General features: G+C 45.2%; 1 protein-coding gene across 1 annotated transcript; it reads left to right on the top strand.

Annotated features, from left to right (window-relative positions):
• On the top strand, window positions 1-15413 carry AIF1 (allograft inflammatory factor 1). Its single transcript, XM_081183716.1, has 6 exons — window positions 1-205; window positions 6132-6193; window positions 8431-8497; window positions 12036-12077; window positions 13009-13171; window positions 15072-15413. The coding sequence occupies exons 1-6, from the start codon at window positions 193-195 to the stop codon at window positions 15157-15159; spliced, it is 435 nt and encodes a 144-aa protein (XP_081039842.1). The 5' UTR covers window positions 1-192; the 3' UTR covers window positions 15160-15413.
• Window positions 15414-16856: the final 1443 nt, after the last annotated feature.

The following is a 16856-nucleotide window of genomic DNA, read 5'->3' as shown; positions in this document are numbered from 1 at the left end:
TGTGCGAGTGTCAATGAGCTGTGTGGTTTCTCAGAGCAAAAAAGGAAGTCGCCTCCCCATATATATTACAGACTGAAATATCTATAGGCACACAGAGAAGGAGCAGGAGGGAGCAGCTGAGGAGGCGAGACATCAGTTCAGCAGAGAAGAAGTCGAGGGGAACCCTCCGAGGAAAAGGCAAAGAGGAGAGCCATGGACCCCCAAGGTATCGGCTGCTGAGGAAACCATCTTAGTCCAGGAAAGAGATCGTAACTGTCCAGAGTGCAGGAAGATGGGAGGCTTGTGGTGTATCCAAAGGTGAAGACTATTATGGGAAGAGAGAGGTTTGGACGCAGGAAATGTTAGCGACCATAAAGCAGAGAGGAGCATATAACCAGCAGAGGCAACCAAGGCAGGGCAAGAGGGAATCTGGCAATACGTTGGGGAGAAGGAGCGGGACAGCAGCCTGCGAAGGAGATTGCAGCTGGGTTGCCAAACCTGCAGCTGCACCATACCTTTTAAAGCACTTTCCCACCCCTCCCAAAGAATCCTGGGAACTATAGTTGACCTTTCATGGAGCTACAGTTCCCAGGATCCCCTGACCATTGGCTAAGCTGGCTGAGGTGAGTTGTGGTCCAAAACATCATGAGGGCACCAGGTTGGCAAAGTCTGGCCTACCCTATCACACTGGGAAACAACGGGAGACAGACCAACACCACCTGCGTCCTCACAGAGTTGTGGTGAAAATAAAACGGGGAGACGTGAGAGAGAACTGGGTACATCCATGGAGGAATATAAATATCTTTTGGGTTAACAAAACTTGGGCCGCCGCTGTTGCATACAAAAATAGGTTTTTCTGGGACCTAGGAGCCTCTGTCTGAACGATTCCTAGCAAAAATGCCTCTGGTCTCTTGGGGAAAGTTGTTTTAAACATTTTTTTTATCTCATTATAAATCATTTCCTTTAACCTTTTTACCCGCCCACCACATATGGAAAAAAAGTCACCTCCATTTCTTTACATTTCCAACACAAATCTGATTCTATTTTATATTTCTTAGCCAGTCTGCTCAGGGTTAAATACCATCTATGAATCATTTTCATGTAATTTTCTTCCAGCATGCAGTAGCATGCAGTAAATTTCAAATCATTCTTCCAAAGGTTTAGAGCTATATTATGCCCTATGTCCATTGCCCAGTGTATCATTGAAGCTTTTACCAGCTCGTCCTGTGTTTACAATTTATACATTTTAGACAATATAGTTTATCCTTATTCTGTAATAAATCTCTTTCAGATTTGGTCCGGAAACCCATTTTTCTTATCTAGTTTAAACATATCATGTAATTGATGATACTGTAACAGGTTTGTGAATTGGCTCCTTAAATCTTCCACTGGTTTTAATCTGGATTCACTCCCTGAAAGACAGTCAAGGAGTATTTTTAACAGTTGTTCACACTTTCTTTTTCCTTGGCACTAGACAAGATGGTCACAATCAAATCTCCAGTATTTAATTTTTCAAGGGAAAATGCAGTTGAGGTGGGAACCTAAATCTGGTCCTAGCAACTGGGGGTTGGGGTTGGCTTAAACCTTACCAACATGCCATTTTCCTGATCTGAATTCTCCCCCTCCCTGATACTTACGTTGCTGTGCAGAGGGGAAGTTTCCCCCCGGTCCCCATTGCCTCATGTTTCCATACTCGGAACTCCAATGCACTGAAGCTGTCACTTGTGCATGTGTTGTCATCTGTGCATGCGCAAGGGCTGCCTGAACTGCACACACCTCTGCTCATCCACAGCTTCCCTTTTCTAATCGGAAGGAAGTGGGTTGTGAGGGAGCCAGAGTTGTGTGGTGGTTAAGAGCGGTGAACTCGTAATCTGGTGAACCGGGTTCGATTCCCCGCTCCTCCACATGCAGCTGCCTTGGGCTAGTCACACTTCTCCGAAGTCTCACAGCCTCACTCACCTCACAGAGTGTTTGTTGTGGGGGAGGAAAGGAAAGGAGGTTGTTAGCCGCATTAAGACTCCTTAGGGTAGTGAATAAAGCGGGGTATCAAATCCAAACATTTTCTCATCTCTGCTGCATCACCCATGACAACCTCTGCATAAAAACCTACAGTGGTACCTCAGGTTACATACGCTTCAGGTTACAGACTCCGCTAACCCAGAAATAGTGCTTCAGGTTAAGAACTTTGCTTCAGGATGAGAACAGAAATCGTCCTCCGGTGGCGTGGCAGCAGCAGGAGGCCCCATTAGCTAAAGTGGTGCTTCAGGTTAAGAACAGTTTCAGGTTAAATATGGACCTCCGGAACGAATTAAGTACTTAACCCGAGGTACCACTGTATGCTTTAAATGTCTGGAGTAGGTGTGACTAAAGAAAAAACTGTGGGAGGGAAGTTCCATTTAGTGTAATCATCAGCAAGGCCGGTGATTGGGGGGATGGGATTTGGAGTCCTCACATGAGCTACCCCTACCTTAGAGTGTACCCTAAACCGGTGCTCCCATCCCCCAGCTTTGTAAATGTCCCCCCCCCCTCACTTTCCCCACCACAGCTGCGATGCCTCAATTTGGTAGCTGCTGCTGCTGCTGCTGTTTACCTATTCCATTTCCCCTTTGCAACTGGAGGAAGGCAGGGAACAAAAAGACCGAGTCAGGAAATTTGGGCTAGGTTCCTCTTTGGTTAGCCAAACGACACTGCGAACCAAAAGTAAAGCAGTCTACAGAAATTGAAACACATAACCGCCAGCACACATGCAAGTCAGGAAATTGTGTCGGAAAGAGGAAATGGCAGAAACTGGGAGACTCCAGAGACATTCAACGGCCATAGCGAGATTAGGTCAGCGCCATCACTGTTCTCTTCAAGATGTCCACTGGAAACTTTTCTGTTTCAGAAGATGTATCTAGATACCTGATTTTGTTCCATCTGCTCTTAAATTTGCTTCAGAAGCTTTATTGCTTTTAGATCTACTTAACAGTTTTCACAGGACGCAGGTGGCTCTGTGGGTTAAACCACAGAGCCTAGAACTTGCCGATCAGAAGCTCAGTGGTTCGAATCCCCGTTGCTCAGTCCCTGCTCCTGCCAACCTAGCAGTTCGAAAGCACGTCAAAGTGCAAGTAGATAAATAGGTACCGCTCTGGCGAGAAGGTAAACGGCGTTTCCGTGCGCTGCTCTGGTTCGCCAGAAGCAGCTTAGTTATGCTGGCCACATGACCCGGAAGCTGTATGCCGGCTCCCTCGGCCAGTAAAGCGAGATGAGTGCGCAACCCCAGAGTCGGTCACGACTGGACCTAATGGACAGGGTTCCTTTACCTTTACCTAACAGTTTTCACATGTTTTAAATATTGTGGCATGCACCGCAATCTCCAAGCCGTGAGAGACTCCAAGGGTGGCTGTGCTTACCCTGTGTTCAATTTCCTTGGAATGAAGGTCAACGGAGAGCGCAGTGTCTTCCAGGTCTATGGTTTCATTTACAACCTCAGCATAGGATGGAAAGGCTCAGATTTATGTCCGTTTATTCTTTGGACAAACAGGCCAAACCTTACGCCAAAGAATAAACGGACATAAATCTGACATCAAGAATCACAGAACAGAGAAACCAGTAGGAGAACACTTCAATCTCCCAGGACATTCTATACAAGATCTCAAAGTAGCTGTTTTACTACAAAGGAATTTCAGAAATAGACTGGAAAGAGAAGCTGCTGAATTACAACTCATTACCAAACTTAAAACCATGAAAAGACCTGGGCTGAACAAAGACATTGGATTCTTATCTCACTATACATGACTAAACCATTTCTCACCTTCCCACCCCTTGCCTTTTCCTGTAAGACCTATTACAGTCGTTAAGAGTCGTCAAGAGGCTCTCTCAGCTATCTGCCTATCTCCCATTCCCACCACCCTTCTGAGTAACACCCCTCCCCACCTTCTCACTATATAGAAGGATCTGGCAACTTCTGTTTCAGTGTATCTGAAGAAGTGTGCATGCACACGAAAGCTCATACCAAGAACTAACTTAGTTGGTCTTTAAGGTGCTACTGGAAGGAATTTTTTTATTTTGACTATGGCAGACCAACACGGCTACCTATCTACTACTATACAATTTGCAGTCCTTATTTTCGATAACATCTTTCCCTGACTTCCCCACACCTCCCCTTCTTATATTCCCATTCAAACTGTAAATCCAACAAGTTCTTATCCCCAGTTTTTAACCTTTTTATACTTAATTCATTTTAAAAAAACAATTTTACCTTATAAACCTCAAAATTTATACCTCAGTCCTCATTCTTAAATCCTTTTTTCTAAAGTCGACCCAAATTCCTTTCCACGAATTCCCCACTTTTCATACTGATATCAAAACATAATAAAAGAAAAAGACAAATTATATTTATACACCCTTTGGATCTCCAAACCCCACCCCGTCCCCTTTCCCGGTTTCAATCCCCAACAAATGTCCATCAGTCTTAATCTGCTATCAGCCTGGAGATCTCACATCTGAGGCCCTTAATTGTCTCTCAGTTCCTCTCTGCCGGATTTTTTGATAGTCCTTAATATTAAACACCAGATCTCGGAGATGCTCTAATCCGATGGGGACAATGCTTCCTCCAGCCAGACCACCATACTTAAAAGTGGAGCCCAAATCTTGTTTCTTACTCCTTTCAAGTCCAAATGTCCCCAAAGCTCCAGCTTTCACCTTGATCAAATTTGTAATCCTTAGATCTTCAGATCTCCACATATAGAGATCTCTCCATTCTTCAGTCTCCAATTTGGACCAAATTTTCATCATCCAATTCTTATTTTCCTTTGTAGCCATCATGTTAGGACTCTGGCTCTCCTTTGTCGTCTGCGACACCACATCTCCTCCTTCCCTTTCCTCAGAAGCAACATATGTCTCTTTCTCCACACTCTCAAAGTTCTCAACTTTCTCCTCTTGTGCAGCTGCATAAACTTCCTGGATCAAATCCTTATCAAATTCAATGCACTTGTTTACTGTTAAGTCCAGGGTTGCAACGTTAGTAGCCAAAACATCAATTTGGCCTTGTAACTTTCCCAAGAGAAAGAAAATTCTGTCCAATTTAGCTTGAGTTTTCCCTCCTTCAGCCATTCTTGTAATGTCCCAAAAACCCCTCTAGAGGGATTTTGGTTACTTAGTATTCCATCCAGTTCAAATCCAAAAATCAAGTTAGTTTGTATCAGTTCTTCCTTGTTTTCAACAAAATATAACCAAATTGTAACGAATATATCCAACAGAGATAGAAAACAAAGATCGCTTTTTCTGTCTTGACAGTTAGTTTGACAGCTGTCAAGCTCTCAATATCTTTCCAACAGGCTTTCTCGAGGATCACTCCCGGGTCCGGGAGGGGGTGACACTTCAGCTCCAAAAATTAGCTCTTGTCCTCCAGTAGAAATTACTTAAACTGCCAAATCGTGAAATTAATATCTTTTGCCCAATAAGAAGGAAAAAATCCTCTCGACCTTAGTTAGTTAGTCCTTGCTTTAGATTGTTTATAAGACGGGGAGACGGACTTCCTGTTTACATCTTCCCCGATCGTGCCTAATTCAACACAAAATTTTCCTTTAAAAGTCCAATTTCCGTACTACTCACGGGTTGCTGCTTTAGGGTCCAATTATTCACAAGAAGAAGTCAGCGCTCTCCGACCATGGCATGCGGCTTCACTCCGTAGGAGAAGCAGTCGACTCACAGCACCGCTCCACTCACCCCGTCTCCCGTTCCGAAGCCTTTAAAAAGGCTCCTTCACGGGGCGGGGGGCGCAAATGGTCCCGCCGAGTCACCAGGTTCACAGGCCTCCCCGCCTATGATTTTTAAGGGTCCCCGCGTCGCCACAGCGGCAAGACCCGATCCTACGGAGCCGATTCCCTCTGGAGCTCAGAGGGAATCCGCCATTAGTCGATCGCGCTAACCCGGAAGTTCGGTCAGCACCAACATTCTTAAGGAAACCACCAAAATTATTGAGCTTTGGGGGGGGGACTCCCCCCAAAATAGTGATTTTAGCTTTTCCGCTGCTTTTTTCCCATCGCATTGCCATACATCCGGGTTTTCCTCGACATTTTGCTGATTCAACAAAATCACACAAACACCATTCTTACACCTGAAAACCAGAACATTAATGGCAACCATTAACCCTCTTCTCTGCCTCCTAGGAGGAAAAGCGTTTGCAGCGTTAAAAGCCCAGCAGGAGGAATTCCTGGACTCCCTCAACAAGGTAAGGCGGTTTCTTAGCACTGTGGGTGAGGAGGCTTGAGCCAGTCTGGAAGCTGTTTCGCTGCACACAGCCCTTCACGTGCCTTATCTTCTCCAGCAGGGGTGGGGGGTGTTTAAGGCCAGGGGCCACATTCCCTTCTGAACAAACTTCTGCAGGGCCAGATGCAAGTGGTGAGTAGGGCCAGAGGCAAAGGTGGGTGGAGCACATAGCTGTCAAGTGTCCCTTATTTGGCAGGACAGTCCCTTATCCCAGCGCTGTGTCCAGCTGCTGTCCCTTATTGATGATGTCCCTTAAAATTCCTGGGTTTCAAAGGAAACAGCTCCTCTCCCTCCCTCCCTGCTGGCAAGGGAGGAGGGAGGCTCCAACTGTGTTGCTTGGCTGCATTACTCACCCAATAAGAAGTCTAAGAACAACTGGGGGGTGGAGCTTGTATGCCTTGTGCTGATCAAATCGGCTGCATTGCCTGGGGACACGCCTTTGCTCAGCGCTTCCCAGCGGAGAGGTGATGGTGGTTTTCCTTGAGGCTTGAGGCTTTGTTTGGCTGCTGGCTGGGCTTTTTGCCTTTGGCTCGGAGGCGCTCAGAAGTTGAACATACCTGTGCTCGAAAAATCCCTTATTTTGGCTGCTGATCCCTTATTTTCAAATCTGTAAGTTGACAGCTATGGTGGAGCAACCAATGTCATTGTTACCTTTATATAATTTCTCCCATCCAGGCAAACAGACAAGACATTATCAGATTCCAAGGATGCATTCCAGCCAAACCACACACAAAAACCCCACAATGAGGGTGCAAGGCAGAGACAGCAAAGGGGCTTGGACTAGGAGAGGGGGTGTGGTGTGGGGAGAATACTGGAGCCCAGATGAAGAGGCTTGGAAGGTTGCATTCAGGGTCCAGGCCTGAGATTCCCCACCCCAGAGTCAAGCTCTTTGACAGATGGTTCCACAGCTTTGTAGAAGAAGGCGACTGTGGATAGCACTGACTGGCTAGCACATGTGACGTCACCATAATTTGCACGTGGACCCGCAGAGAGTCCAGTTGCCACGGCGGTTTTACAGCTGCTTTAAAAAAAAGGTTTTTGCTTCCCCATCCTCTCAAATAAGTTAAAAGGATGAATTGAGCAAGTAAGCAAGGCATACAGGGAGTCGTTAAAGTTGAGGGGAAGGGAAAGCTGAGTGGCAGAATACATGCTTTGCATGGGGAAGGTGTGTGGTTCCAGCCCTGGTGTATCAGGTGGGACTGAGAAAGATCCCCATCTGATGCCCTAGACAGCCACTGCTGCCAGTCAGTGCAAGAATGCTAAGCTAGGTGGACAAACACTCTGACTTGACAGAAGGCAGGTTTCCTGTTAAATTATCTGAAATAAGCAGGCATCTGAAACATGAGGGGATGAGCGAGGCTGACGGACGGATTAGCTTCACAGCATGCATGCCTGGTGTGCAAAACTAAATCCAGAAGGAAGCGGAGCTCTTACACTGTGGTAAAGTCTTAAATAAGTCAGTCTTCCAGGTGGTGTCAGTTGCAAACCTGGCATCCAGAAATTTCCGCACGGTCGCAAACTGGACCCAAGTCGGTTGCAAAAACACGCCTGGGGAATTTCTAACATTGCCAACAACATCTGGGGACCCGGGGTTGACAAAGGGTGGTCTGCACTGACTGGCAGCGACTCTCTAAGCTTCATCCCCCACCCTTCAGCTGGCTTGATGTTTCCTGCTCTTTTGAGGGGGCGACTCCCTTTTTCCCTGGCAGCTGGTGTGCCTCGTGACATTACCTACTTCAGTCACTAGGTGGCACTGGGAGCGGCTAGCGCTGTGGTCTAAACTACTGGGCCTCTTGGGCTTGTTGATCGGAAGGTCAGCGGTTCGATTCCCCACAACGGAGTGAGCTCCTGTTGCTCTGTCCCAGCTCCTGCCAACCTAGCAGTTCGAAAGCATGCCAGTGCAAGTAGATAAATAGGTACCACTGTGGCGGGAAGGTAAATGGCGCTTCTAGTTTCCGTTAGTGTTCCATTGCACCAGAAGCGGAGTAGTCATGCTGGCCACATGACCCAGAAAGCTGTCTGTGGACAAACGCCAGCTCCTTTGGCCAGAAAAGCAAGATGAGCGCTGCAACCCCAGAGTCACCTTTGACTGGACTTAACCGTCCAGGGGTCCTTTACCCTTTTTTTTTTACCTTTTTAACTGGACCTTACTGGATGTGTTCCTACCCTAATCAATATTTCCCCCCTGCCTTTCTACAGGAATTTATGGATGACCCCAAATACAGCACTGACGAAGACCTACCTGACAAATTAGCAATATTTAAGAGTGAGTGCCATCCATGGAGGACTTGAGGTTGTGGGAGGGGGTGTGGGATGGGGGGGTGGAATAAGCCCCATGTTGTTGCAGAAATGGATAACAAAAAAATACTTTTGAGCTGCTCTAATTCTAGCCCTGCACAGAGGAGGCCCCCCCCCCCGGCATGGCAAGGGGTTGGACTAGATGACCATCGGGGTACCCTGCAACGCTACAATTTTATGATAATAGACATGACTAATTTAGGTCTGCAAATATTAAAGGGCCTATTCTGAACATGTACCCAACCAATATTCCTTTCTATGACAACATGGTGCTTATTCCAAAGTACAGTGGTACCTCAGGTTACAGATGCTTCAGGTTACAGACTCTGCTAACCCAAAAATAGTACTTTGGGTTAAGAATTTTGCTTCAGAATGTGAACGGAAATAGTGCAGCGGCAGCGGGAGGCCCCATTAGCTAAAGTGGTACCTCAGGTTAGGAACAGTTTCAGGTTAAGAACGGACCTCCAGAATGAATTAAGTTCTTAACCCTAGTTACCACTGTAAATACATTCAGCATCTGGGCAAAATCAACGAACTCCCATTTAACTCTGGGGTCATCTAGTCATGGTGGCAGAATGATTTAAGCAAGTCCCGCCCCCCCTTTTGTTTTCCAAAATGCAAAACTGCACAATGCCCATTTGGTTTCTTTTTTCCCCCTCCTGCATATAACACCCAACGTCTCACAACAAATGTAACTGATACGTAGAAAACACAACCTGAAGAAAGAGACGACACACATACTTTTGTAAACAAAAGGAAATATTTTATAATGATGCAAAATCTGGGTGGCAAACTGGTTTTGCTTGTTTGTTTCGTAACCACCCAGCTGCCAGCCAGCTGCCCAAACTAAGAAATATATTTTAAAAGAAAATAAAAAAGAATGCAGTCCCCAGACCTGTTTGCTGATTCCCAAGCCCAGGGGTTAGCAAACTCTTTCAGCAGGTGGCCGATCCACTGTCCCTCAGACCTTGGGGGGGCAGACTATATTGGGGGGGGGTGAACGAATTCCTAAGCCCCACAAATAACCCAGAGATGCATTTTAAATAAAAGGACACATTCTACTCATGTAAAAACACGCTGATTCCCGGACCATCCGCTGGCCGGATTTAGAAGGCAATTGGGCCGAATCTGGCCCCCGGGCCTTAGTTTGCCTACCCATGCCCAAGCCCCATCACCTAGCACTCTCAGAGGAGTCATTTGGGGGTGCTTTGGATGGGGCAGGAGGGCTGAACTTTGGCAGGAGCTACATCACTGTAGCCAGAGGAGAAATTAATGTCTCAATCATATGAACTGTTCAGCGCCTTGTAAGGCAGTGTTGAGCTTTCCTTCCCTGAAGGCAGTAGGGGCTAGTCCATTTTAGACTTACTTCTTCCATTTCAGTCAAACCTCGGTTCTTGAACGGCTCCATTGCTGAGTGTTTCGGCTCCCGAATGCGAAAACCCAGAAGTATTCCGGTTTTTGAATGTTTTTCAGAACTCAAACGGCTTCCGAAGCGCGTTCCTCTTTTCCCCCCCACTGAAATTGGCGACAGCCCTTCGATTTTCGAACATTTCGGAAGTCAAACGGTCTTCTGGAACAGATTACATTCGAAAACCGAGGTTCCACTGTAGGTGGTTTAGTGATAGGAATTTTCCTCATCCTCTCCTGCGGGTGATGGGAGCACCCTGTTGCAACAGAGCAATAAAGATCAAGCTTACTAGCTGATTTGCTTCTCAATATTCTCTGGTTGGCCTCTGTTGTCTTCTCCTAACAATAGGGAACCTATGTAAGGACTCCATATGAGCTCTTAGATACCCCATAAGGGGAAAGGGCAATTTTTGTTTACAACAGATTCCATCTGCACCATACATGTAAAGCAATGTCATGCCGCTTTAAACCGTCATGGCTTGCCCCAAAGAACTCTGGGAATGGTAGTTTGCTAAAGATGCCGAGAGTTGTTTGAGAACCACTACCACCCCAATTCCACACAGAGATACAATTCCCAGAGTTCCCTGGTGTTATGTACTGAAGTTTTCACCCTGGGCCAGCAGGGGGATACTGTAGATAGTTTTCACTCAGGTCCACATATGCAAATAAGGGATTGAAAGTGACGTTCAGTGATTGGATAGTTACAGAAAATGGTTACTGTTGCGTTGTAGTGGAGCTCCATATAAGCAGGCTGGATGAACCCTTCAGTTCAGTTCTGTTCTGGCCTGTGAATAAACAAGAGCTGTTTGAAGAATCGCTGCATCGTCTGATATGTTCACCCACAACTTAACACTGGCGACGAAGGTGGGATTGATGGACATCAGAGCACAGCCAGATGCAGCCACCCTCTGAGCTGAGCTGAATCACTGAGCTGAAACACCGAGCGAAATCACTGAACAGAACCAAGTGAGAGCTGACCGTTCTGGCTAGAGCACTGTGTTCCGTTCCATCCATTTAGTGCTTCTGCACACGCGCAACCCCTGAAACCCGGAAGTAACCCGTTCTGGTACTTCCGGGTTTCAGCGGGTCCGTAACCTGAAAAAACGCAACCTGAAGCATCTGTAACCCGCCCGAGGTATGACAACAGAATAATCAGAAATTTAAAGCAAACCATCACAATAAAGTTCATCCAGCAATGACTATTCAAGGGTGTGGGGGTTAAGATCAGAAGCCTAATAAATTAGATGTGATAAGGAAGGTAAAGGAACAGTTGAACATTGTTAAAGTAGCAGCAATGCAAGGAAGGAGAGAGGCTATGGAAAGTGTAAGGTGGTAATTCATTCCTGCGTATTACAAGCTTTGGGGATTTCTGGGCAGGTAATTAATTATATGTATTTATGAAGGCATGAAATCAACACATTTTAAAAAAAGGAGAAAGCTCTAAACAAAAAGAAGAAAAAGTCTGACACTAGACAAAGTATCTGCACCCTTCATTAATTGCTGCTATTATTATTATTATTATTATTATTATTATTATTATTATTATACCTGTCCTTCGCGCTAAGGTCCGAGGGCAGGTTCCAACATTAAAACACAATATTGAAAAGCAAGTTTAAAACAACTTGCAACTTTACTAAGTCCTGCTTACATTTATACCTATTAATATTTTTTCTGGTTCTCTAATAGTAAAATGGTTTAGTTTTATAAAAGTTGTAAAATCGTTTATAGATTTTTTAAAAATAGATTTTTAATACGTAGATTGTGTATCGATTGTATGAAATAAAAATTATCTTTTTAAAGAGAAAGAAAAGAATGAGGCACGCCCGTTGAGCATATATCTAGTAACAGCTTTTGGAGAGCTATGACTAAAACCTCCATATCTAGTCACAGTATACCTTCAAGTACTAGATACTAGGAACCGGACATGAAGACCGAGTCCTTTCATTGCACCTTGTTTGTGACCTTCATAGGGGTACGTAGCTGGCCATAGTTGGAGACAGGTATTTCGGAGTGGCCAGACTTTACGTCCAATTTAGCAAGGCGGCTATTGCACGCTTACGTTAACCTGTTAAACTTGTTTTTTTCTTTCTCCCACCCAGAGAAATACATGGACTTTGATCTCAATGCACAAGGAGATATAGGTGGGTGAATTGTGTTCATAGCATGGCTTCGTAGTTGCGTATGCACAAATTTCCGCACCAGAGACATTCCTGCTCCCTAGTTCGTTAATTTTCTTTATCTGCAGCATTTTTAATGTTTTTGAAATATACTCGGAGTCGAGAGTGGATTTCATGCTCTTTATTCAGCTCATAGTCGTGAGGAGGAATGGAAGTTCCCCCAGAATGTCTGCTTTATACAGTGGTGCCTCGCAAGACGAAAAGAATCCGTTCTGTGATTCTCTTCGTCTAGCAAGCCCATTGAAGGATTAGCGCTATTAGCGGCTTTTAGCGGCTTATCTGCTGATCGGATCAGCTTATAAGCGGCTTAGCGGCTTAGAAAAAGGGGGGAAAGGAGAAAAAACCAGCAGGAACTCGCAAGACATTGTCGTCTTGCGAAGCAAGCCCATAGGAAATTCGTTTTGCGAAGCACTTCCAAAACGGAAAACTCTTTCGTCTAGCGAGTTTTCCGTCTTGCGAGGCATTCGTCTTGCGGGGCACCACTGTATACATTATTTACACAATGGGCCCCACGTGATTGGCTAATTCCAGGATTCTCCTGTAGGCCAATCAGGTCGCGGATTCACTTCCACCTGGAGCTGGATTGGGTGGCTCCTGTGGACCAATCAGACTGCTGCATTCTGGAGCCTATTGTTCTAGGACCAATCAGACTGCTGCATTCTGGATCCTATTGTTCTAGGACCAATTAGACTGCTGCATTTTGGATCCTATTCAACTCAGTACATAACAGTTTTAATGTGTTTTTAATCTTTTGTTGGAAGCCGCACAGAGTGGCTAGGGAAACCCAGCCAGATGGGCGGGGTATAAATAATAAATTATTATTATATTATTATTTTAGCGCACTCTATGGCAGTCCGCTTTAGTTATACAGGTTTGCTGTCTCCCTTCCCCCAAGATATCATGGCCTTGAAGCGCATGCTAGAAAAACTGGGCGCAGCCAAGACCCACCTGGAGCTAAAGAAGATGATCACTGAGGTGACTGGAGGTATGAGCGAAACCATCTCCTACCGGGACTTTGTCCGTATGATGCTGGGCAAGCGATCAGCTATCCTTAAAATGTAAGTACCATTAACGTACAGTCCGGTCTCAAAGATATCAGATTTTTGCCCACGCAAAACTTGGGTTTGATTTCCTTACGCCATCATCATCATCATTATTAATTTGTATACCATCCTATACCTAGAGGTCTCAGGGCAGTTCCCCACATAAAAATCACAATATAAAAACACAAACTACGCAACAAAAACAAAACCAAGAACAACCCAATAATCGCCCAACACATTTCACAAAAGGTCATTGGATGTCAGTCAGCCAAAGGTTGAAGAGGAACGTTTTTGCGTGGCGCCTAAAGATTTATAATGAAGGTGTCGACAAACTTCCCGGGGAGAGCATTCCACTGATGGGGAGCCACTGCAGAAAAGGCCCCGTTCTTGTGTTGCCACCCTACGGACCTCTTGAGGAGGCGGCACACGAAGAAGGGCCTCAGAAGATGATCTCAGGGTCCAGGAAGTTTAATATGGAGAGAGGCAGTCCTTAAGGTATTACATAGGAGGCTGTGGGGTCTTAGAGGCTGTGGTGTCTTAGAGGTAAAGGTAAAGGGACCCCTGACCATTAGGTCCAGTCGTGACCGACTCTGGGGTTGCGGCGCTCATCTCACTTTATTAGCCGAGGGAGCCGGCGTACAGCTTCCGGGTCATGTGGCCAGCATGACGAAGCCACTTCTGACAAACCAGAGCAGCGCACGGAAACGCCGTTTTCCTTCCCGCCAGAGTGGTACCTATTTATCTGCTTGCACTGGCATGCTTTCGAACTGCTAGGTTGGCAGGAGCAGGGACCGAGCAACGGGAGCTCACCCAGTTGCGGGGATTCGAATCGCCGACCTTCTGATCGGCAAGTCCTAGGCTTTGTGGTTTAACCCACAGCACCACCTGCGTCCCCGACAGCTTTTATTATGGCACATAATAAACATGACGACTATGTTCTACTTTCACTGCTGGACACTGAGCATAAAGTGGAAGGGCTCACGATTTTAACTCTCCAATAGATCTTGCTCCCCACATTTGGTTTCTAGGAAAGGCTATATAGCCTTGGATTCAGCACAGAGAGCAAGTCAAGTCTCTATGTCTCTTCCCAGCCTAGTTCAAGACTACCAACTCCTTCACAGCCACTGGTCCCTGGTGAACTCAACTTCAGCTATTCAAACAACCCAAAAGTCTTATGGTACCTTAATAACTTGGTGTAAGCTTTCATAGACTCAAGCCCCCTTCATCAGATACACCTGTAGAACCATTTGCAAGAAACAGTCAGCTATCCTGGCATTGGTAATCTAATTAAGACATGCAGCATGCTTTAAAAAAACAACCACCTTTCTGTCAATTTAACTTACAAGTGATGACTCTGCCCCACTACTGATGTTAATACAACCATCTCAGCAGCCTGCTGCTATAAAAGGTTTAAAGGCCTGTCTCTTCAACATACATTTAAGCTCTAATTATCACTTACTGTATTTTATTTTTTTTTGCATCTCGTTAAGGTTCAACCTCCACCTTCCAATGTTCTCCTTTAAATACCTGTCAACTTAGATTTAACTTTGTGCGTCTGACAAAGTTCGTGAAAGCTTGTATTATAATAAATTTGATTTGTCTTTTAAGCTGACCACTTTAGCAGTACTTTTATATGCAGAATCCCATATTAGATATGAAAAGCAGCCTTGGGGTGGACCCTGAAGATGACATCTAGAATAACCCCCAATCCTAGAACAATTTTCCGGCCTCAGACTCTATTATCCTCAGGTGGAGTTCAGTTGTGACCCCCCCCCCCTCCATTACACGACACACCTGGTGGATTGGGGGGGATTATCTGGTCCAACAGAGCTCGTTTTATTTTCTTAAATGGCCACTTGTCTGATTTAAGAAGGGGCATCTCTTGTGAATTCATATTTCCTTCTTATTTCTGCAGAATTCTGATGTATGAAGAAAAAGCCAAAGAGAAGGACGAGAAGCCAGCCGGACCCCCACCCAAAAAAATAATTGCAGATCTTCCTTAAAAAAATGCCCCTAACTACATGGTTGGCTCCAGCCTCCAAGCTGTTCCTGGAGCTCTTCGAAAACAGGAGAGCCTTTCTTTTGGAAAATGTCCTAGCATAACGGGTTCGTTTGAAATAGTATTTCTTGAGTCCTCCCACAGCAGAACTCTGCCTCATTGCGTGGGGGGTGGGGGTGGGGGAGAAGTTATTTTCATTGTAAGGTCGTATTTGTTGTTCTACTTTTTACTCTCTCCATTAAAAAAAATATATATATACTAGATTCCTCAGTTACAACTGCTGATCGTAATGCCAATAATGATAGTGTTTGCAATGTAGTCTCGTTCATGTTTACTGAGAAGTAAGCTTATTCCCACTGTGCGCATGGCACAGGCATAGGCAAACTCCGGCCCTCCAGATTTTTGGGACTACAATTCCCATCATCCCTAGCTAACAGGACCAGTGGTCAGGGATGATGGGAATTGTAGTCCCAAACATCTGGAGGGCCGGAGTTTGCCTATGCCTGGCATAGCACAATCGAGGTTCCTGTGCCACTTTCCCAGGTGTTGTTGGACTTCCATGTCCCATCAGCCCCAAGAACTGCAATCCAGTGACTTCGTGAAGGCCAACAGCTTTCTCAACCTTGGGTATAGCCCTAGGCTGAAAACTGCAATCCTGTGCACCAGCCTTTGCCAACCGGGTGTCCTCCAAATATCCAACTCCCATCAGCCCCAGGCATATTTCTTGAAGGATTCTAATATATAATGGGACTAGTGCACAATTTGATTACTCCTCCCCCATCGTACACCCTGTGCTATCCCCAAATCTGCTCTTGAAAACCCTGGAACATTTTATTTTATTTTTTACTCAAATCTTTCTCAAATCTTTCGCCTTTTTGTGTATTTTATTTGTTAAACTGATTGGTCACTTTCTTTAAATAAAACCAAGGTCTCTCAAAGCAACATACAATATACATTTCCGAGCACAATTCAAAGTGTTGGTGCTGACCTTTAAAGCCCTAAACGGCCTCGGTCCAGTATATCTGAAGGAGCGTCTCCACCCCTGTCATTCTGCCCTGGACACTGAGGTCCAGCGCCAAGGGCCTTCTGGCAGTTCCCTCATTGTGAGAAGTGAGGTTACAGGGAACCAGGCAGAAGGCCTTCTGGAATGACCTCCTTTCAGATGTGAAGGAAATAAGCAGCTATCCTATCTTTAAAAGACATCTGAAGGCTTCAGGGAAGTTTTTAATATTTAATGCTGTATTGTTTTTAACACTTGATTGGGAGCCACCCAGAGTGGCTGGGAAACTCAGCCAGATAGGCAGGGTATAAATGATAATTTATTATTATTATTATTATTATTATTATTATTATTATTATTATTATTATATAAACACACACATACATAATAGATAGCATAAAAGAAAAACAAAGTGGTAAGAAGAAATATGAAATGTAATCCTAAAAAAAATATAATCAGGATTAAAACATCTCACCCACTCAAGGAGGCCACAGATAATTAAGAACCAAAGGCCTGGTGAAAAAAGAAATGTTTTGCACACTTAAAACTGCACACCCATATATATTCAACCAGCTCCTAGGCACCGTTTAAGATTACATCCCAGGATCACTGCCACTCTGGTCGGTTTGCTTTTGCAACGCATTGCTGGAATTCAAACCTCCAATCGCCCTTATTTAAATAAATACAACCACTTTCTGCTT

The sequence above is a fragment of the Podarcis bocagei genome (genome assembly GCF_964188305.1).
Source record: "Podarcis bocagei genome assembly, chromosome: 2".
Taxonomy (NCBI): Eukaryota; Metazoa; Chordata; class Lepidosauria; order Squamata; family Lacertidae; genus Podarcis; species Podarcis bocagei.
The sequence above is the reverse complement of the archived record's forward strand: the minus strand, read 5'-3'. Positions and strand labels throughout refer to the sequence as shown.

Bases quoted from the DNA above. Each gene is read 5' to 3' on its own strand.
- AIF1 (XM_081183716.1), top strand. The intron at 6,194-8,430 runs GTAAGGCGGTTT...GCCTTTCTACAG, and splicing joins TCCTGGACTCCCTCAACAAG to GAATTTATGGATGACCCCAA. The intron at 12,078-13,008 runs GTGGGTGAATTG...CCTTCCCCCAAG, and splicing joins CAATGCACAAGGAGATATAG to ATATCATGGCCTTGAAGCGC.